The sequence below is a fragment of the Molothrus aeneus genome, chromosome 2 (assembly GCF_037042795.1).
Source record: "Molothrus aeneus isolate 106 chromosome 2, BPBGC_Maene_1.0, whole genome shotgun sequence".
Lineage (NCBI taxonomy): Eukaryota > Metazoa > Chordata > Aves > Passeriformes > Icteridae > Molothrus > Molothrus aeneus.
The window spans coordinates 102,020,474-102,043,473 of record NC_089647.1 but is presented as its reverse complement, the minus strand read 5'-3'; the positions used below and the strand labels follow the sequence as shown (position 1 = coordinate 102,043,473).

General features: G+C 36.1%; 1 protein-coding gene across 1 annotated transcript in view; it reads left to right on the top strand.

Annotated features, from left to right (window-relative positions):
- The window catches only part of RPS6KA3 (ribosomal protein S6 kinase A3), a 73,747-nt gene that overhangs the window by 17,795 nt on the left and 32,952 nt on the right, over window positions 1–23,000 (top strand). Inside the window, exons 3-6 of the mRNA XM_066545419.1 lie at window positions 16,034–16,150; window positions 17,934–18,015; window positions 21,615–21,695; window positions 22,698–22,777. Coding sequence (XP_066401516.1) covers window positions 16,034–16,150; window positions 17,934–18,015; window positions 21,615–21,695; window positions 22,698–22,777 — 360 coding nt within the window. The remainder of the gene's footprint in view (window positions 1–16,033; window positions 16,151–17,933; window positions 18,016–21,614; window positions 21,696–22,697; window positions 22,778–23,000) is intronic.

Here is a 23,000-nt window from a genome sequence, read left to right as displayed (position 1 = left end):
TGCAGATCCTCATGTAAGAAGTTACAGCATCCTTGTAAACAGTGCAGACCATTTGGTCTGAAATGTTAACTCTTAGATATCAAACTAATATATAAAGAAGGCAAGCCCTGGAATATTTTTTTTCCCTAAGATGTCATCAGGTGTTGAGGAAAGATTACAGCAAAAATTTCAGTAATGTGTTCTACTGGATTTTCTGAGTGACTTCTTGTGCATTTGGTGTCTTAGTTGCAGGGTATGTTCTGGATCTTGGTCAGAAAATTTAAATAATTTAAGAGAGTAAGCAATGTTGAAAGTCAAGCTGCTTACTTGTTACATGGAGAGAAAACAGATGGTAGCCCTGCAAAGCCTGTAAACTGACAGATGGAAGCTGCCACACCCCTTGTTTAATAGAATATTGCTTCTTTGGCTATACAAATGTATTTATTATGAAGAAAAGTACATTATTCTGCTTCTGAAAACTCAAAAAATTATCTCTCTGTTCCTCAACTGTTGACCTTTGTCAAACAAGGGCTTTTCATTCCATATGTGTACTGCTTCTTTTTTTTTTTGCAAATAATTGAAAGCAATCCGTACTACAGAGCCTTGCTTTTCTAGCACTGTAAAGACTTAATCTGCATTGTTACACTTCTCAAACTGAGGGTATAGGAGATTGTCAGTTTATCTGAAGGACTCCACTTGCATTCAGTGTTTCAGCATTCAATAGAATTCATGGATTCCCAAATGTTCTCTATTGCTTTGAGAGTTCCTCGGCATTTTTCGTTTCTCCTGCTCTCTGTAGTGTCTGTGAGCTCTGTTCTCTTGAAAGTCTAGACAGCGTTTCTCTTAATTTTCCTAAACTCAGATCATCCAATTTAAACAATGAGGAGGGGATGGGGGGAGATGAACTCACTTTGTTTCTGTACTGGAGGAAAAGGAAATGCATTGTGCAAGTGCAGTTCTGCAATTGACAGGACTGTGACTGACAGGCTCACCACATTCCCTTTGTTTTGGAGACAGTTGTGTCTCCTTATAAACAAGTACAATAATCTTATCAAAGATTTTAAATTAGGGAAGCAACTTGCTGAAGCAATTTCTTCTTTTTATCAGAGACTTCCCTGTTGGGGACTGCTGCCCTCTAACCTGTCTCCTTCATATATGAAGGAATATTTAAAAGGGCAAGCTCTCTTCTGAGAGATGCTCAGAGTTGTGTAGCTTGTTTCTTAATGTTTCTGGTTGGTTGCTGGTGCTCTTTGGGAACCATGCAGGCTGTGTTCTCCCAGAGCACAAGAAATTTCTTCCACCTGCCAGACTCATGCCAGTTATAGGAGAGCTATTGTTGTGCAGTAACCCCACTGACCCCTGAGCACTGTGCTTTGTACTTCTCTGGGAGGTCACATAAAAGGTTTTGGAGAGCAGTAGTCAGCAATTGTACAAATGTTTCAGTTAAAATGCCTTATTCCCATCACCCTTAGCAGATACAGCGTATCTGCAGCAAAATACACTCTTACCTTTACAGCCACAAGATAAGAAAATTATTATTTACCCACAGTATCTTTTCATCTTTAAGGAATGTTGTAGTTAGAGCTGCTCTTACCATTTACTCTCCATTTCTGCCTTTAGCTCTTTCTGGTACAACAGAGTTTAATTTAGTGACTTGGAAGATTCCTGGTCACTCTGCTTTTAGTGTAATTGCATCTATTCTTTGCAAGGTAATGGCAGAGAGCTTGAATGGTCTCCCTTTTTTTTTTTTTTAAGTTTTCCAAGTGCAAATAACTATATTGCTGTTAAACTGCAAATTTAAGTTCTTGAAGTATTTCAGTTTTGAAGGAGGAAGTAGCTACATGTTTGAAACGAAGAAGGGAAAGCTTCAAGTAATTTTATAATATTTATGAAATATTTAAAATCCTTGTGTTGCTATAAGCTTCTTGTGTTCAAGAAGCTTTGTTCATCTTGAAACTAATGTTTAATAATTCTTTATGCTGTGTTACTGCTGCTGTAGGAAGGACTTCTTCCCAAAAGGCTGTACCACACTGGACTGTAAAAAGCACATTGGCATTGAGGACTTCTGAGCCCTCAGTTGAGTTACAAAGTCCTCCTTTGTGTAGTAGCAGTTCCTGAAGGCCTGTGTTTATTATCATAATAATTGTGTATATTCAGTACACAGAGTTTAAAAGATCGTCCCTGCAGATGTGACACAAATAAAGACTTAGAGGAGTACAAGAGAACACTAAAAGGGCACCTTTTTACTTCTGGGATATGGCTAAAGTCAGGTCTTTATTTCACCTCTCCATTTGGACAAGAGGATCTTGGCTCATGGTGAGGAGATGTGTAATCCCAATTTAAAGGAAAAGCTAGAAACTGATACTGTAGGGAGCCAGGATGTGGGCTAGAGATAGCAATGTGGTCTGTCACTTAAATTACTGGCTTTGTCTTCTGAAAAGGAATTTAAATATAACAAAAAATGAAGTAATCCAGATATTAGTTAGAACCCAGTTAAGGGAAGCTGTGTGCAGGGTGGGTTTGTTTTCATGTCTTGTGCAAGCAGGACTAGAGTATTTTGCTGTATGTTTCCTTTGATACTCAGTCACTAAACGGAATCACCTGGATATGTTTATAGCTGAATACTTGTATATGCCTTTAACTAAAGGTTTTTACTTGCCTTTGTTTATTTATTACGTGAAAAACAATCTTGTTCCACTAAAGGAGCATGTACTTTGCAATTCCTTGTTTTAACAAGTATCAAAAAAGCTAAAGATAGTGTCAATATTCAGGAAAATAGCTCCCATGGTAAATCTAGAGAGATCAAATTTAAAACTTCCTCTCTTACTCTTTGCAGTAAATAGATTGAATTCTAATTCCTAGAACATTTGAAGGTTCTGGGGCTTTTTAAACATTGAAAGAAAGCTTAGGGATCTTTTTTTTTTTTTTACTTCAAGAAGTTCACTTTCTACAGAGCAATACAATATTGGTGCAGAAGTCAGACATTTGAGCCGGGCAATCCAATTTAAATATTTCTGCAGTTTGCCTTGGCCTAGAACATCTGTGTAGCATTTTCTGTGTGCAGGATTTCAAAGGACTAGGTACAAGGTCATTTTGATCCTCTAACTAAATTCTAGTAAATAAAAACAACCTTTAGGCATTCTCTGCATTGAAGTCTATAAGATAATGATATCTGAGATCTTAAAACATTTTGTAAAGTTAAATTCTTAAAAATATAGTAATCACATATAGGACTTTAAAATACTTGCTATCGTGCTTAATCAGTGAAATGTTGTGTAGTAGTGTGATTTCTGAAAGAGATGCTGGTCTCTTTTGTTCTTTTCTGGGAACCAGGAATCGGTAACATCTGCAACAGCCTGTTGCTATCAGGCAATCTGCTTAAGTTTCCTGTGCTGATCTCTGTAAGTATCAGCAGCATGAGTACCACTGCTGCCCAGTCTTTATCACAACGCTGTATGTGTGTGTGTGTGTGTGAAATCAGTGTCTTTTTTTTAAATGTCTTTTCTTTTCTTTTCTTTTTGACCTTTTTTTCCCCCTTCTCTCTCCCCACCCCCCAGCTGTGTCTGACTTGCCTGACAGGAAATTTTCTAATTGCCGGAACAGCTGGTCACAGCAAAAACGCCAGGGTTGGTCTTCCCTGCTCAGTCAGAAAATCCAAACATCATGGTTTCTTAGTCATGTTTAAGTTTCTGCCTCTGCGTGTTCGCTCTGTTCGGGTGAGCTTAGTTTATTATTTAAGAGAGTAACAGGGAAAGTTTTACTTTTATTTAACTTCGGATTTCAGAGCAGTTTTAGTCTTTCGCTACTTAGGGATCAGTGTTGTTTGGATACAAAGTGTTTTGTATTTCCTTTAAAAAAAGTCTGTGGTATGTTTGTATGCTTTAGAAGTTTCTAAGGTACCTGCTGATAAAATTCAGCCTTATTAGGAAATTGTTACCTGTATGTAAATAATGTAAAACTTCTATTTTAGGGGGAGGTGGGGTTGTTAAATGTGAGCTTAGCTGTATGTTTTCTCACTGAGAGTCAAGTTTTATTAAAAGCCTTTGTATTTTTAATACTTAGTGGTAATTTTAATAGTTTCATCCTAATAGTGCTTTAAACTGTAAAATATGGCTCTGTGTGATGATAGTTAAAGTAACTCAGGCATATTCATATCTTAAATTTACTTCTGAAATGGTATGAAGAGTAGTGATGCTTGCATAACAGGGTTAGGGTTATTTCAAATGATAATTTAGTCATAGCAAATGTTTAATTTGTGTAATTTGTCTTGTTGGGCATATATTTAAGCATTAAAAAGTTTGGTTTACATTGAGAAAAATTACTAGTGGAGTACTGTATTGTGCCAAGCACTGTTTCAGAACTATTTAACATTACATGTAAACATTCTGTCATTGGAAGTCAAATCAGCTTTCACTCCTTTTGTAGGTCTGCAAATACTTTTTCTATGAGGGGGTAAAAACCCCCAAACCCATGACCTTCTTCTGTAATGACTTAACACCTTAAGTGAGGGTCTGTTAACTTCTAAAAGCAGTAGACACCTACTAGCCCATGTACTGGTTTAAACAATTTGTATTAGTTTTTGCAATGCATATTAAAAAATGAATTGGAATTTTCTTGCCACAAGTGAAACACCAAAACCAGACATGAATGTAAAACAATAGAACATAGATTGGGTTATAATCAAGAGAATTTTTAATATAAACATTACAAAATAAATACTTATCAACTCATAGTCCTGAATTATAGTTCTTTTCCACAGGCAACATGAAAGGTATTCCTCAGAAATTTGGTCCAACAATGGCATTGTTTTATCTACTTACAGCAGCCTGCTTAGGTTGTCATCAACATTCTGTTGATTTTAAAGTGCTAGCTATTGCAGACCAAACTACAGGTTTTCAACCCATGTAGAGTTGAGTATATATTTAGGAAATTATGATCATAAAACAGGATTCATAGTTTTCATAGATTAGTGCTGAGTATGCTCAGGGATTATTTTTCCTTCTAAATAGTTTGGGGCTTTTTAACTTTAATTGGTTTTTAATTGCAATTCTCTGTTAGTGCTTACCAAGTAGGAAAAAAATTTATATCAGTGTTACTGGGAAATGAAAGTTCCACCCAATGAGTATTTTTTTCCAATGCTGATGAGCACATTTCAGTTCATGAGATAATTTTGTGCTGCTTGATCAAAAGAGAACTGCATTGCAAAACTGCTTTTGGTGACATTGAGCTTTTAAAATGCTTACAGGAATTCTTCAGCTTACTGCTCACAGTTCCTTTGGGAAGGAGGGGGTAGTGTCCTGTCCTGTCCTTTCCTTTTCTGTTTTCATTCTAAGGAAAGAAAGCATTTATCAGAATTACACTCCCAGCCTAGTGAACCACATGTGTCCATAGGGCCTTACCTGTCCTCTGGCTTGTTTCTCTGGGACAGGATTCATTCTTCAAACTCCTGTCTGGCTTCATCTCTACAACCAAAAGAATGGGAGGGGTTCTGTCCCAGTAGCCAGGTCTGCAGTCTTCATTTTGTGAGTTGGCTATGTGAAACAAATACAGACATAGGCATCTATGATCTCAAAATTGTTGCAGAAAAAGACAAAAATGAAAAAGAGTAGAAAGAGGCTAAGGAATAAATACATTAATGCAATTTTCTCTTTGTTATCTCTACAAATTGTTTTCCTCTGAAAGACTTAACAATTTAAGGATTAAAAAAAAAACCAGACCCTGAAACTAAACATTTACAAATAAAGTTTTCTCTAAGAAATCATATTTTCTGTCATGTAAAACAATAGATGCTGTCTGCAACAAGTGATATGCTGTTAGTTGAAATTGTAGGTTTTTCTATCTTGTAAAAAGAAGCAAAGACATAAACTGTGAACGCCTGTGTTTCCGACTTCAGATGTCCACATTTAGAACATCTGCTCTACTCTTGCTTTTCTTTGGTAGTAGTGTAAAACAGACAGCATACATAGAATATCCTTCCATCAGCTTGACTTAATTTTATGCATGGTACTGCTTTGTTTTTTGTTGTATTGGAATAATTGCTACTTCAGAAGCAGGATTTTTAATCAGCTTTTTAGAACAATTGTTTTTGTATGAGCGGATAAGTAGTGGCTACTTGTGTTGACTCAAATTGAATATTAGTCACAGTTATAAGGAATGGCTTTTAGACCATGATTTAGCTCACTAACACTGCTTACCAAAGTAATGGGAGATTGTGAAGTACTTGTTGCAATGTGAATTTTATTTTTAAGGTAGTTTTGAATTTGAAGGTAGGAGAATTAAACAGTGTAGAATGTATGAATGTATATAAAATGTTTTTAAGGTATTTAAAAACACCTAGACTGATGTACTCTTCACATTTTTAACTCCCATTTTTACCTTAATGAAGATTTCGATAAGCTCTAGTCAAAGAGGTAAAAGTAATTGGTTTTCAGTTTGTTGCTCTTAATTACTTCTAAAAGTATAACTCAAAAGGAGGGTTTAATTTCTGCAAATAATGCTGAAAATTCATCCTCTGTTCATAACAAGTTGGGAAAGTAAAAATGTATCTAGGAGACTTCCTGACTCAAGGGAGGGGAGGAAAAGGAAGTTCTGTATATGAGCTGGGGCACTGCGCCAACATTGAGTCATCCTTTTAAAATCACTTGATATCCAATAAGCTTACTGTCCTTACAGGACATAACTGCTTTATGTAACTTCAGCACCAAGGTTTAATATCAGTCAGTACTTCAGAAATAGTTTATTTGATTGTGGGGATCAACATTATGCTGCCTGTGACAGAGAAACACAGCCATGTGCAGCAGAGCTCTTAGCAGTACAGTGAAGGCTAGCAAAGTAGTAAAAGGCAACCTATAGCCATTGTTGGAGCAGTGGGAAGTAAATTGCTGGGGAATCCATTTTTCTGTTTTCAGCCTTATCTTTGCTTGTACTAAATGTACATGTGCTTCAGGAAAGTGCATTTGTCTAAAGGAAGCAAAACATTCCTGAAAAGAGATTAAGAGGGGTGAGAGCAAAGCTGCTACTTCTGTAATGAAAATGGAAAAAAAATCTATGTTGCTACATAATCAATACTAACAAATGAAAAATGATAAAAGCAGTATCTTGGCTGCTGCGCATTTGGATTGCTTTTTTTGAAAATTGTATGGTCAACAGCATACCCTGATTTTAGGACTGATACACTGATTTAGGTCTTATCTTGAAAAATAGCTGATGTTTGAGGGAGGTGTTTGCCAATATTGGCAAAATGGTTTTGACTTAATTGTTATGATCAAAGCTATCAAAAAGGATTTCTTTTTTCTCTTATTCTGATTCCTGACCATCAAAGTTGAAGTTCCAGAACTGTATCCTTCCTAGTGGTGATTCTGGCTGTTTCTCATGTGTAAATTATCCCCATATAAAATAGATACAAAAAATACTGTAGTATGTGATTTTAAGCAGAACATATTCATTAAATAGTTCCCTAAAGGGTTTCTGATGGATCCACCAACATTTTTTAATGTATTCATAGGGTCTGTTTAAAAGAAATGTTAAAGTCACAGTATTGGCACAGTTAAGTGGTAAATGGTGTATTTAGAAAAAAATGTCCAGTTTGGGGGAGTGACTTGGTTTTGTCAGGCAGCGACTCTTGGAAGGGCTCTCAGTACCCATTGAACACAGCCCCAGGGCTGGTCCCTCAGCAGCTGTGGTCACTGCAGGTTGAGGCAGGAGGATTGTGGCTGGAAGTGTGGGGATTATTGCTCTATGTGCAGCAGAAATCTGTGATGCAGAGGCTTCCATAATAACATGAACAATCAAGTAGTAAAAATAAAAAAGTCAGTGAAGACTTTACAAGAACACGAGCTAGAAAATCACTTTACAGTGAGAAATCTGAACAAGTCTTTAAGAAGCAAATTAAATCATAACTAAGATAACTTATGTCTGTATGGAACTGTATGTCAAAGATGGTTCTGTTTTGTACCTTCTTTACTCTGTAAGGCAGTACAGAATTACTGTACAGTACAGAATTACTTCTGTACTGTAAGGCAGTACAGAATTAACAGGTAAAGGTGAAACCTGGGTAATGCTGGAACCAGGATTATCAGTATTTAAATTAATTTCTCCAGCAGTTGCTTAAGATGGCTTAGCTATTTTAAAGGTTTTAATTATTTATTGAGATTAAAATTTGTTCATCTTCTTATCTGATGTTTTTGTTAAGTCAAAGCCTTAACCTAATTTTTACAGATTTTGGTCAGCATGTCAACAATGTTTGATGTCTGGGAAGAACTTCTATGATTACTGAACCCATCCAAGGATTTTTTGCATGTGTCAGATTTCCTTCCCACTAGGTTTTTATGAACTTGAGTATGTATAGCACATCTATCCTACTGATGTGTGTTTGTTATTGGAAGGTGGCAGTTTATTTAAAAGTCCTGCTAGTCAAGTTTTTTCTCAGTTCTAAAAGCAAAGATATGACAGAGGGGTTTCTTTCTGTCCAGAAATTGTGTTGTAAAATTTAGAGATTTTATTTAAAATGAGTGTGAGGTTAATAGTTTGTTCTTGTTCATTTCTTATGTCCTTTATTTCATAACTTCCATCTCTATTAACTGCAGAAGGGGTTGGTCTGTGGCCTTCTACTTTTTTCAACCATGAAACCTTTTATTCTGATGTTACAAGTTTGGTGCTGTGTTTCTTGCTATATTTTGTAAAGCCAAGAAGTGTGTGTGCAGAGGGGAAGCTTTTTGATCAGTATTTAGTCATCTGCCAGCTGAAATTTACTGCACTTCTGAGGAGATTGTCACCTTCATCTGGATAATGCTCCTTTCATGGGAAGGTGAACGTGCAGCCAGCCTTGATTTGCACTCAGTTCTTGTGGGTCCCTTCTTGTAACAGCATGCAGATGTTCTGTGTTATCTCCAATATCCCCTTCCTGATACAAAGGACTCAGGATAGTTATTCATCACATGTCTCATGTCAATAATGACTTTAGGGATTTTCTTAATCAACCTTTTATAAAGAGCACTTTCTCAGAAATCTGTTCCTGAATTTGTTCCAGGTAGAACTCGGGTATGGTGAAGGAGTCATTTATTTTCTTTAGCCTTTAGCTGCTGTTACTCCATTTTTTCATCAAATAAGAACATCCATTTTCCACAATAACAGGCCTCAGAATAATTCAAAAAGTAATGCAAATCCTTTCAAAGTGTTCAACATGTTAAAAATAAATAGAATGTTCTTTCAAAAAGCCTTAATCTCTAGGTACTTGTGGCATGTACTGCACATACCTATCTTTGCTCTTGGTATGGTAAAAAAATTAAACCTCACGGGTTTTTTGTTGCTCTTTGCGTAGTTAGTCAAAAAGATTTTTTTTAATTTGATTTTTTTTTAAAATCCCACAGTTACAGAATCAGATAAAATCTTCCTGGACCTTTCCAACCCCCCAGTCTTGTTGTGCATGCTTGTCTTTGTTAGGAATCTTAGTTTTTGGGTATCTTGCTTTCAGTCAGCTTTCTATTTAGTTTAATTTCACTGAAGCAGACAGCAGAGACTATGCAGTCACTCTTCCTGTTCAGGATGGGTCCAGTTTACTTTTAGAGTCATGTGCTATTGACTTTAATGTTTGAATGCCTTAAGCTGTAAATGTTTCCCTGTACTTTTTTATTTCTCACCTTTCCAATTCTATGTCACTTCATGTCTTTACACCCCTTAAATGTCGCCTCTGTGTAGGATCCATATAAATACACTGGTCCATTATTATTTTTGCACTAAAACTTTACATTTTTTAGGTAGCTGCTGCATTTGTCCTTTGGAATAATATATGCATATCATAATTTTAATTTATACTTTCAGTATATTGAAAAGTATATACTCAAGTCTTTGTCCTTCATTGTGAAGCTGATGAACAAATTATTTTTTAACAACTGTTATCTAAAATATGTTGTCATTAAGATTAAAGTGCTTAAAATATTTCTACTCATACTGTAATTTTCAGTATCTAGAAAAGAAGAAATCTGACTTCCAGAAATACCTTTCCAAAGTACATGTTCCATACGTAACATAGCAGTTTATTCTTTGATGTTGTGTTTAAGGTAATTCACATCTAGTTCTTACACCTCTTTAAGAGTAAATTCTTGCTGAATTTCCTATTTCTGCCCCAGTATTTTGAAATTTCTTTGCCAAGCACTTTCATCATGCAAGTTCACACTTTGCTTATGCATTTTTTTCAGGAAGCTGAGGCTGAGAATTTTAGGTGCAGTGAGACTCCTATGATGTTTGGATGTGCTAATATTCTGAATGGCTTTCCTCTTCCTGCTACGAGTAAGAGCACAGATCTGATCCTGTGCTGCCTAATTAGATGATTTGGAGTATTTCCTTGTGAATAATTTTACCAATATTGCAGTATACACTTATATATTTTTAAAAATTATTTTAATCTTTAGTTGATTATTTCTCTTTTTAATGTAAAATTTGCGGACTAAGAATGCTTCCATTTTTTAACGTTTACTATTTAAACACTAATGAGTGTCGGAATGGTATTGTGGATTTTACTGGTAGTTCTCCTAAATACCAGTTCAGAGCCCAGTTTAGTAGTCCTAGAGCAGCTATTCAGCTGTCCCTGGACCATACTGCTCAGAGAAAGGTCTGCAGATAACACACAGCTCCTTCTGCACTGATGAGCTTATGCCATCCAGCTCTGCATGGGCCACTTCTTTACACAGAGCAGTTTTCAGGTTTCCTGTTGAAAATTCAGAATTCCAAAGGGTAAGTTGCAGAAGAGTCTATGTAAACTCATGTTTTTCTCTTGCTTTTCTGGGCTTTTTCATTACTACTGAGAAATACATGCCTAGTAAGACTGTTTCTACTTCCTTTAGGGTTTGAAGTCTGGTTTTCTTTTAACATATTATCTATTAGCTGTTCCTGTAATAAGATCTCAAACAAATACAAATATTTTATGTTGCAGCAGGGTTAATTTACTTTTGAATTAAAACATGATGGTAAAGGAAATTCACATAAATTCAATTACTAGAAGTAAAATGAGTGTTTAATTGTTAATTAAGTACCTAAAATATTGGGAGTTTTTTTCCCAGCAACATGATTAGGCTATTAGTTTTATAGTCTGATAATGATTAAATAGTTTTTCACTGCTTCCCTAGAAGGTGTCTGTCTTTTTGTTTTACTGGCAAGCATGTTTCCTATTCCAATTTGTAGCTGATTATTTATGATAAAAATTAGCTGCCCTTGGTGTTGTAGAATCCTTTTTTTTTTTATAAAGTTTTTCATTCCAGTTTTACTTGTCTGTACCATACAGTCCATTTGATGTTCTTTCCTATGTGTATTTGTGTGTTCTTGTGCACAGGCATATATTGTGAAATATATTACTATAAGCTTACTTATATGGAGATACTGCCTGGAATAGACTAGTTCAGTACAGAAATTGTTCTAGAATATCGTATTTTAAATTCATACCTGAACTTGTTTGTCACTCACTTCCTTTCTAGGCCAGTGTTCATTTAACACTATTACATTGTTAAGTAAACTCAGAGTAATGTTACCTTCTGTTTGTTCCTTGTTTTCTATATTTAGTTTCACTGTAGTGGAAGCCAGTAGCAACCACTTAAAAGTTGACACACATGGTTGTTTTGGGGATTTTTTTAAATGGCTTTCTGAGGCAGTGCAACTTTCTAATGTGAGGAAGGCCTTGAGAGAACTGTGTGTCTGGAAGAGGCAATCATGTCTTGAGACTTTTATTTAGACCCTGCTGCAGTATAATGCTTGAGAAATGGGAGCTTTCCAAGCTTATAAATAACAGAAATAAAATGTAGGCAGTTGGGTATAATTGTAACTGGAGGGAAGACCCTACCATTGCAGCTGGTGAGTTGACTGACTGTAGTTGTGTGAAAACTGTCAAGGAATGGAAGAAAGGAGCAGAGGACCCAAGTATTCCAGCATCTCATTTATTTTCAGTTCATCACATGGGACAAATGGTTTTGCCAGGTACCAAGAAATGATCAAGCAATTCAATACCAGATGGAACAGCTGGCTTCTCTTCTAGTTTACTGCAGGATGACATCTCTATTCTGATGTAATTAGTGCAGTTGGTTGAGAATAGAGATCTCTTTCTGCAGTGTGTAAGATTTGTATTTTAATTCAGGTAGATAGTGAGGCTTATTACCTCTGCGTATGATTTGTGTTTCTATAAAAGCCTTAGCTTTTGTATTTTTGCATTTTCAGAACACTGTTCAGGTTAAAATAACAAACATTCAGCAGTTATGTCAGAAAAGGAAACTGCAAATTTGTGGACAACCACTCATCATAAATCTTGCTCCCAAATGAGAGTTACCGACAACTTAAAGTTGGATATCATTGGAGTTCCTTTTAGTTTAAAACAGAGTTCTATTAGGTCTGCCTTTTATGGACTGAAGAGTAACTGAGCCCTGAGAAAATGCAAAGCCTGGGAATATTCTCTTGGTATCAGGAATGTGAAGTGGTGGTTTGGGGTTTGTTTTGTTTTTTAGAGGGTGCTCAAAATAACCACTGGAAAGATGGTTGCATAATAATTGCATAGCATTCAAAAATAATAATTTTTGTTTGAGTATAGAGAGCAAGTTAATATATTTTCTTGTTCTTGTTGAGTTTTGTAGTGCTTTTAAAGCAATATAGAATCTTAGAAGGATTTGGGTTGGAAGGGACCATGAAGGTCACCTAATCCTAGCCCACTTGCCCTGGGCAGGGACACCTTCCATTAGATCAGGTTGCTCAAGGCCTTACTCAGCCTGGCTTTCAACACTGCCAGGGTTGGGGCATCTACAACCTCCCTGGGCAACCTGTTCCAGTATCTCACCATCCTCATAGTAAAGAATTTCTTCCTAATACCTAACCTAAATTTCCCTTCTTCAGTTTGTCCCCATTACTCCCTGTCCTGTCACTGCAGTTGTTGATGACGGATCCCTCTCTGGCTTCCCTGCAGTCCCCTTCAGATACTGGGAAGTTGCTATGGGCTCTCCATGCAAACTTCTCTCCTGTAGGCTGAACAACCCCAACTTTCTCAGCCTGTCTTCGCAGGGAGGAGCTCCAGTCATCTTACCAACTTCATGGCTCTCCTCTGGATTTCCTCCTACACTTCCATGTCCTTCTTATGTCCACCTGATTCCTTTGCATCTCTGAAAGCAGTAAATAAAGAAGATTTTATTACATTGTGTTTCACATGTTTTTGACTTTCCCAAGATTGCCAGTAGGCAAATAGATAAAACCGTTAAGCAGAAGTGGATCAAAGTATCTGAAGTAATGTGTGCTTGGCAGTCTGTTTTGCTGAGCTATTCTGTTCCTCCCTTGGGATTCTCTAAGATTCAATGGGTGGTTTAAGTAGTATGTAATCCAACTGATCACATTATAATATAAAATATAAAACCAAAAATGTCCACCAGCAATTTATTCAACAATATTTCTTTCAGACTCTGTACAGATTCAGCTGGTAATCAATGATGGTAGCATTTTCTCCTGAAAAGACACAGAAGTTCAGGTTATTAGGTGGAGTACTCAGCATGACTATGTGCACACACATGCAAAATTTGGCTGTCTTAAAATGGAAACAGCCACCTAAACTTAGAGGACATCTTGGATTTGTCTTGGGTCTTCTAAAACTATTCTTTAAACTAAATTCTTCACACTAAAGTATCTTTTTTTCACTCCCTGATTTTAAAAGTTGCCAGCATGTTCTGTGCATTATTCCAAATCATGTGCTGGAGTTTTTTAATATACACTGACTATCACACACACTCAGGATTTCTTGTGTGCAGCTCGTTTCCAACTTTGTAGTCTTTTGAAAATAAGAATCTTTTGAAGAAGAATTGTCTGTCTGAGAGAAGCATGTGTTGGAATATGCTGACCTGGGTGGACAGTTGCTTTGCATTTATGTACAGTACTGAAACGATCAGATGCAAAAGGGTACTTTCAGCACTAATTCATGCACATAAATTTTGCAGAATGCTTGAAAAGCTTACAAATTAGTGCTTCAGAAACACAGTTTTAGAACTTGGCCTGTACTAACCTATCACTATAGCTAATTAGTGCACATTTTGGTGCATATAGATGTAGGAAAAGACTGGAGCAAGGAAGACATAGTCTTAGAGGTAAATCATAGAATATCCTGAGGTGGAAGAGATTCATCAAGAACATCGAGGTCCAGCTCCTTGTCTTGCACAGCACCATGGCCAGAAGTCACACCATGTGCCCAAGAGCATTGTCCAAATGCTTCTTAAGCTCTGTCAGACTTGGTGCTGTGACCTCTTCCCTGGGTAGCTGTTCCAGTGCTCAACCACCCTCTGGATGAAGAACCTTTTCCTAATATTCAACCTAAACCTTCTCTGACACAACTTCAGGCCATTCCCTCAGGTCCTGCCACTGGGTAGGTTAGAGAATACTTAAGCAAGCAGAGTGTATCTAAGTCTGTGGGCCCTGATAAGCAGACAGAGTGTGTCTGAGTCTGGGCCCTGATGGAATGCACCTGAGTGCTGAGGGACCTGGCAGCTGTCATTGTGAGCCCACTGTTGATTATTTTCTAATTACCACAATGACTGGGAGAGGTGACAGGACTGAAGGAAAGTGAATGTCAATTCCTGTCTTCAAAAAGAAGGAGGGTCCAGGGAACTACAAGTTGGTCAGCCAGGCTTTAATCCCCAGGGAAATCATGGAGAAACAAAGCGTTCCTGTATACGTGGAGTACAAAAGGGTAGCAGGGCTTATTCAGCATGGATTCACAATGGTGAAATGATGTTCAACCAGCCTGAAGGGAGGGTAAAAAGAACTTTTCTTCAGTGCTGCCCAGTGGCAGGACCAGAGGCAATGGGCAAAACGAGAAATACAGAAGTTTGAACATCAGGAAACACTTTTTCACTGTCAGGCTGGCTGAGCCCTGGCACAGGCTGCACAGGGAGGTTGTCACCATCCATGGAGATATTCAGATCCTGGCTCTGGGTGGCCCTGCTTAAGCAGAGGGTATGGGGTTAGACAGGATGATCTCCAGATGTCCCTTTCAATGTCAGCCAGTCTGCAATTCTATGAAATGGATCTAAGAGTTCCTCAATAAATAGATGGAAAGTATTCTCAGATTTATTTTGTTTGCTATAACCCATAGAAGAAATAGAAAGAGAATGAACAAGAAGTTAGAACTGTAGATAGTATCTTGCTTTCTGTTTGTTAACTAACAGTCAGTTGTGTGTTAACTTACAGTAGCTTGGATTGCATGTAATGCCTAGATAGATCTTCAGATGACATTAACAAGAATGCAGGTTTTTTTACGTACTTGATGATTGTAAGTTCTGAAATTCTTTCCTTGTGTGGCAAGGAGTGTCACTTTTCAGGGATTTTCAAATTCAGTGGAGAAAACGCTGAATTAAGTGCAGAGCACAAGAAGATAAAATTCACTGCTGCTCAGAGCTTTCTGATGAACATTTTCTCACAGAAGGGGAAAGGATGAGGACTGGGCAGCTTTTATAGGATAGACTCTCCTTGAGAAGAAAGGCAGAATACTTTCTTCAACAGAATTTTTGTCAGTGGCAGGTGGGGTCTGCTGCTGAAGTGGGGGTGGACAGTTGCTTTGTGTGGAAATGTCTTGACTCTCACGCTGTCTTAAAAGGTGGGCATTGGCATTGCTGCAGCATGGTGGTCCTCATTCAAGTGTTAAAAAGGAGGGCTTTCCAAAGACATCTGGTCCATTTGATACACTCTAGGTGTGTTTTAAGATTACTAAATTCTTAAGAAGATTGGTTTCCATTAATTGGTTGTGAATCTGGAACAGAAATATGAACCCAATAATATGGGCCTAAAAGGAAAATCTTGGGAATTGCTGACTTCTGTCTACTGTTATTGTTTGGATCCTGGTGCATCTCTAAAAGTTTAAGCTACATTGTTACTGAACTAGTGCTGTCTTAATTATGCAAATAGCATTGCTGAGTGGCTTTTTCCCTATATTTGGCATTGTCTAGTTGATTGGGTTCAGTGACACTGGTATTTTCCAACATATTGTGAATTTGTAAATATTCGTAAACCATTAATCTAAATTTATTCCTCTGTTTTCCTCTGCCAGGAAGAAGGAAGTATCAAAGAAATTGCAATAACTCACCATGTAAAGGAAGGACATGAGAAAGCAGACCCTTCACAGTTTGAACTTCTGAAAGTACTAGGACAAGGATCCTTTGGAAAGGTTGGTAACTGAACTCTTGTGGAGCCAATTATTCAGGAATATAGCATTGAATATTGGTTGTGAAATATTTAGAACAGTCACAGTTTTGCATTAAGGCAACGTTGCAAGTGAAAACTGCTTTCTAAATTAGTGCTAACTAGGCACTGTAATTGTGGCAGATCTTTTTAAAGCAGTAATTTTTTTTCATGTTAGCATAATATGTAGATTTCAAAGTTCAATAGTAAAAATGGCTTGATATGAAATAATTGGGTATTTTCTATAAAAATGGAATGTCATTCTTCTCTTAACTACTCTTCTCTATTTGAGAGGGTGAGGGTTGAAATGTTTTTTTGATAAGTATTCCTTGTTGCTTGCTAAATGTAGGACATCTCCAGTACAGAAGCTGGTTTTTGTAGCATGGTGCAATTGTAATGAACAAATTTTAGGCAATAATGGCTACTGAAGTAAATGTGATACACCCCAGTCATGTTCATTATCTGTTATAATTTGGTTAAGAAAATGTACCTTGATATTTATCTGAACATCTGTTAATGACTCAAAGTTTCTAACATTTCATGAGTACTGAGATCTCACTAGGCATACATTTTTTATACTTCTAGTTGTCCAAATCCAACTTGAAAGCAAAACATTAAGCTCACATGATAAGACTGAATGGAATATGTAAGGCAGGACAGGAGAGCCTTTACATCCATTTTCATCCTCAGCTGCTGTTCTGAATGTGACATTAAGCTCTAGCATGTAAAAAACCACCTTAGATATGGTGGGAAATTAGAAAAATAGGTCCAATTCTCTTTTGGTGGTAGTAAGTTACTGTTAGTCACATCGTTGTACTGTCTAACTGACACAATTTTCTGCAAAAATGCCAGCCTTGTTCTCAGTTGTCTTAGCCTTTATGCAGAAATCATTAATATTTTTTAAAAATCCATAAATCATTTTGTTCTAATAATTTTTGAAGCTGTCTCTGTTTCCCATTTAGTTTAAAAAAAAGTAAATTTGCATGTTTTTCAAGGTCTCTTGATAATGATCTGGTAGTCTCTGGGTAATGCAAGGAATGTTAACATAAGTGAGAATTGGGCACAAAACCAGACATCAAACTGATTTCACATAAATGTTTAACTTCCTCATGAACCACAACATGTGTCTATACATGTCCACAGCCAGAAAACCTGTGACAGTTGGTTTTGGTGTTTGTTTTTTTCATTCCTAAATCTAAAATTTGTCTCTACTGAAATTAATTTTGTGTTAAGGGTATTTAAAACAATACCAGTCAAGAAATCCCATGATATTGAAGAAGGAAATGAAACACCCTTTAATTGAGGCTGGTTGTTCTTTATTGGTACATGCAACACTAGGATATTTTTAAAATTTATTTATACATTGATTTATATAGGTTTCTGGATCAAATTTTGTTCACATATTTATGGTCATATCTGAAAATTATTTTATTAGCATATTTCCTGTGTCATTCTATGATTTTCAATAAGATAAAACTAGAGATTAATTTTAAAAAGCAGATTTTTGTGTGTCAAGTTTGGAAGAACTTCTGAGAGAATCCAATTTATTTTTTTTACTCACTAAAATTACTTAAGTTAGACCAAAATTAATTTGGCAGAGTATCCTCTGAATGAACTTTTTAGATTATGAAAGGAGATTTGGCTTTGCAGAATCTAAAACTGTCAAAGTTTCATTGAAATCATAGTGACTACTTGAATTTCATAGCAAAAAACATTAATCTGACTTGCTTTTATTTTCTTTTAAGAATTCTTTCTAATTTTTAATGCAGGTCTTCCTTGTCAAAAAAATCTCAGGATCGGATGCTAGACAGCTTTATGCAATGAAGGTATTGAAAAAGGCCACCTTGAAAGGTAAGCATTGTTTAGAACAAGGGAAGATAAATAAAAAAGGTTACTCAGGGACATTATACCAAAACCTAATCTTTACACAGCTGCTGCTCTACAGATTGTGTCTTACAGCTTTCTTCTCTGAAACAGGAAATAGCAGAATACACTGCTTTGTCTTATAAACCTGGAAGGATTAAGGATTAACAATACCATGTTGGTAGTTAGAGAGGACAGCAGGCTCCTTCCCTTGCCACTTTCCTTAGGTGATGGTGGGTTAATGGAGGGGTTGTGTTACATCTGCCACCTGACTTGCTCCTGAGCTGTTATTTGAAACTTAATATCCTTCCGTTTTTCCTTTGCTGTGTGTCGCCAAGGATACAGTTAATGCCTTTTGCTCTGTTTATAATTAGGTCATGATACTTAAAAGCACTTTATATTGGCTGTTTTTATTCTAGAAGTTCTTAAGCACATGATTTAGTCTTTTCTTTTGAAACAGACGTATACAGTACGTATATATACAAGTGTATACAGTACACTTGGCCAAACTCTTGGCACATGATTTCGGTGTAGAATGTATTTTATAAAATCTTAAGTTAATCATCTAGGTTACTTGAGCAGAAAAAAATTGTGGATTGATCTGTTTCTTCAGTGATTTTGATCTTGAATGCTATCAGTAGCAAAATAAGTCTAAGCCTGAACAATCTCAATTCTGTCTCAGAAAATTCTGTAAGAAAAAAGAAATAAGGTATTTTTTACCCTTTTTTATGACTCTACTGAAACCAAAATGATAATTTTGGGATGGCTCCAACAGCCTGTAGTGCTTTACCGATGTTATCGATTATTATATTGAATTTCAGTTTTAATGTTTTAATTTCAGTTTTAATCCTTTTTATCATCAAATATTTATAGAATGATGGGGAGAACAAAAACATTGATTTATAAACTTCGGCTAAAATGTTTAAATTTTTTCACTTAAGATCTAGTGCTGAATGTCACAGTTCTTACACTTACAGAGGGCTGTGTATTTGAACAGTTTCCTATATTTTGATTCCTTTGTGTTTTGTGGCACGTGTCATTCTCATTATTTACTTCCTATTTTTCTGAATTTGATTTCCACTCATTTAAGGTACATTAATATCCTCAACAGCCTTTCATTCCCCAGCCTGTTAATAGCTCAGGACTGGTCAGAGGTCACTCAGCAGTTGCTTTTTAAGATGTTTGAGGGCTTCTCTTCATCACCTTTTGATTGCAGTTTTAACCTCATGTAAAAATTACAGTCCAGGCTGTGGTTCTAGTTTTGCCTACAGATGGGAGAGACTGATATATACTGAAATTGAGAGCATGACTCAAATTGGGAAAGGAGACCCTCTGAGGCACTAAGAATTCAAGGATGCAAAAGGCTTGAGCAGAAAGGTGACGACATCAAGAGGATGCCACAGTCCTCAGCACTTTGTATCTGGATTATCAGATGCTTGCTTGTGATTCATGTTTTAGGAAGAGCAGCGTTGCAAGCAAATTAAGATTACTGTTAAAACTTTAATATGAAATTAACTAGAATTAATTCTATTTTCCATGATTGCAACTTTTTAATATATGTAATACTGTATTCTTTAATACAGCATATTACTTGATTTGTCTGTGTTTCTTTAGCTCTTTCAAATCTATTTCATACAGTTATTTTTGTGCTCTATAATTAAAGATAAAAAGACCACACTTGAAAACAGTGTACCTGATCCACAAATCAAAATTAGAGAAAATATTTTCATAGAAATGCAGCTGTATTAGCCAGAACACATTGATGTAACTACACAGTCCAACTTTCTAATGTTTAGAGCAAATGCAAGAATATATACATATAATTTTGTTTACTGCAGAGACTAGTTTATTAATACACTCTGATAGAAAGTGTTATCTTTCAGTGCCCCTTTATGATGTGGAGAGAGAAACAGCCAAAACATTGCTAGAGTGTTTGGAATCAAATATATTAAGAAAAATCAGTACTTCCAGTAGAACCCACGTGGAAATTAGAGTCAAACAAAAATCAGATGTCAAGTCAAATAATGGCTTATGCCATTATCTGAAATGAGCTCAGTTCTTTACACTTCTTTTGCTTGGAGTTTTAAGTCTATACTTTCCATGTAACTGCTGCATAGCTGCAGGCACTTGAAAGTCTTTTACATTTTTTTTTCACCTGAACCTGCCTAAGAGTATTCTGAATTTCAGTCTTGTAATTCGGATGAACTACTGAAACAGTTAAACTGCACAACTAACTATCTTGTGACATTTTAATGGCTTTAGATGCAAAGGTCAACATTCAGATGTGATGTTTGCTTTGTACTTGAGCACTTATTTCATAAGCTTCCATTTTTAGGGATGTGTTCTGCAGGCAGATGGAAACTTCATGGTTTCATTCATGAAAACATATCTATGTAACTTTTTCATAAGTATCTGTATTATTGTAAGTGTGTGGTTCTGGGAAAATATAGATAAATGCCTTAACACCATTTTGCTTCTTGTTCTTTTTTCTTTTCTGCCTCGTTATGTTTTAATATCTGAGAACTCTGGCTTGTTAACTGTACAAGGAATGCTGTCAGCTTAAACTTTGGACAGGACTTCATTGCTCCGGGGTGCTTCCTCCAGGAAGATACATTTGTGAAAGGAGCAGTAACAAGATGTAGAATAGAGGGAAAGAGAAAAATGCAACATCTTAAACCACTGAAAGCAAACTTTGGTAGTTCTCCCCTGTGTAAAGTACTGAATATTATCTGTATCCTGGCTGATTCAGAGCTTCAGAAGGGAACCAAGCCCTGACTGGAGCTGGCAGGAAAGTTGTGGGGAACAGCTGAAGCAGGTGCTGTGCTCAGCTGACTGCCCTGCCTGTATTCCTGCATTGCTGGCATGTGATGCTCATTTGGGTTTATTCTCTGGTGGCATAGGAGCACTTACATGTCCTGTTCAGAGCCACCATGGATGGACAGCACAGGCAGCTTGAGCAGCAACTGCTTCTAATGTCTGATATACTTCTCCATGCACATTTCCTCTCAGTAAATGTCCTTAAAAATATAATCTGAAGTATACACTACATTGAAGCAATGGCATTTTTATTTTAAGTTTATTATAAAGGAAATGAAAAAAAAATCCCTTCCAATCATAAAGAACTTAATATTTTTTTAGTGTGAGTTATTTAATGAATTAAACTAATACAAGCATCTTTATGATAGTATGATTATACTTATGCTGTTTGTTTTGCTACGACTTTAATTCTCTATGCTTTTCACTAGCAGAATGTTTTCTATACATAGGTGTGGCAATTTTTGTGATGTTTGAAAGGTTTACTAAGTATAGAGCTGACTGAAGGGTGACTGTGTTATCTCATGTGCTTTTGTTAAATTTATTTGCCTAGTGTTAGGTTTTGTCAGTAGCAAAAACTGAAGCAAGTCAAAATGCATATTTAGCAGAAAAAAATGTGGAATAAATTTTCTGAGTTCTCAGCTGTGTGTGGTATAATGACCTGCAGACAATTATAATATTATACAATGGCAAGTACATCAAGAAACATTTGAGAAATACTGAGTCATAATGTAACTTTTTTTTTCATCTTGCACGCTCATGTTCTGTTGCAGTTCGAGATCGGGTTCGGACAAAAATGGAACGTGATATCCTAGTGGAAGTTAACCATCCTTTTATTGTCAAGTTACATTATGGTGAGTTGCAGAAAAATTCATTTTTATAGCATAGCGTGTTTGTCAAGATAGCTTTTAATATTTGCTCTGTGGTTCAGAAAATCACAGAACTTTAGGGTGTTAAGTCCCAATGGTGCAGACTTGCTCTGTAATAATTCTCATGCAAAAGAAGCACATGACTAACCTCATGCGGTGTTAAATCTTTATAAAACTGAGAGTCTGTAGCCCTTTGTGTTATTAAAAGCAGTTATCTATTAATAACTAGCCATTATTTTCCAAAACCTCTAATCTTTTGTATGACATACATTTTTTAAGTTCTTTCTTACAGTTGCTTTGTTTATTCTATAGAAAATGTATGCAATGGCATTAATTCCACTTGCATCGAAATTGGTGGAAATTAGTCTTTTAATTTTAATAGTATGAACAGCTGTAGCACAATACTTATGATTAAGAGGGGAGGATATCAGTACTTTAAACATGTGGAAAAAAAGGGGAGTTTCTGGTTTGGTTTGGTTTGGGGTTTCTTCAGCTCATGTTTTTCTTTTAGGGTTTGTTTTTTCCTATAGTTAAACCTCATGCCTCTCTCACTTTTTAAAGTGGCTTAAATTATGTACCTTTCACTATTTTATTTGCCATTCTTTTGCAGACTATAGTAAATGTCCCTGTTTAGCTGGGACATCTAGTTTTTAGATTTTTAGATTTTAAAAGGTTCATTAGTTACTAGTTTGCCCTTTTAAATCTAGTTTCTTACTTTAAAATCTGAAATAAAATGCTGGTTAACCTAAGTAAAGTTTATTTTTTAAGGAACTTTATTGGTGATTTGCTTTACTTTCATATAGCATGGGAATTACTTGGTCTGTTGTAGAGGATCAGTTACCTCTGATTCATTTCAATACATTTTCTCACAAAGGCAAAAGAGAAATTAATTTTAATAATGAAAATAAGGGTGAATTATTTGGTATGTTATTTTCCTAATGGTGGATAAAGTTAGGTGATATTTAACTCTTTAATTGATCTTTTCAGCTTTTCAGACAGAAGGGAAGCTGTATCTTATTTTGGATTTTCTCAGGGGAGGAGACTTGTTTACACGTTTATCCAAAGAGGTACACTTTTTAAATTTGAAAAACTGTCTGTTGATAGAATTTATAAATTGTCTGTATTAGGAGAATTTACATTTTAAATGCCATTTTCATTTAATAAAATTTTGACCTGTTTTTAACCAGGTACATTTTTTGTTTTTTTGGGTTTCTTTGCACAGTCCCGTCATAGAAGGGCTGATGGCAATTAACATTATTTCAGAAAAAAGTCTTAGACAAGCAGTCTTTC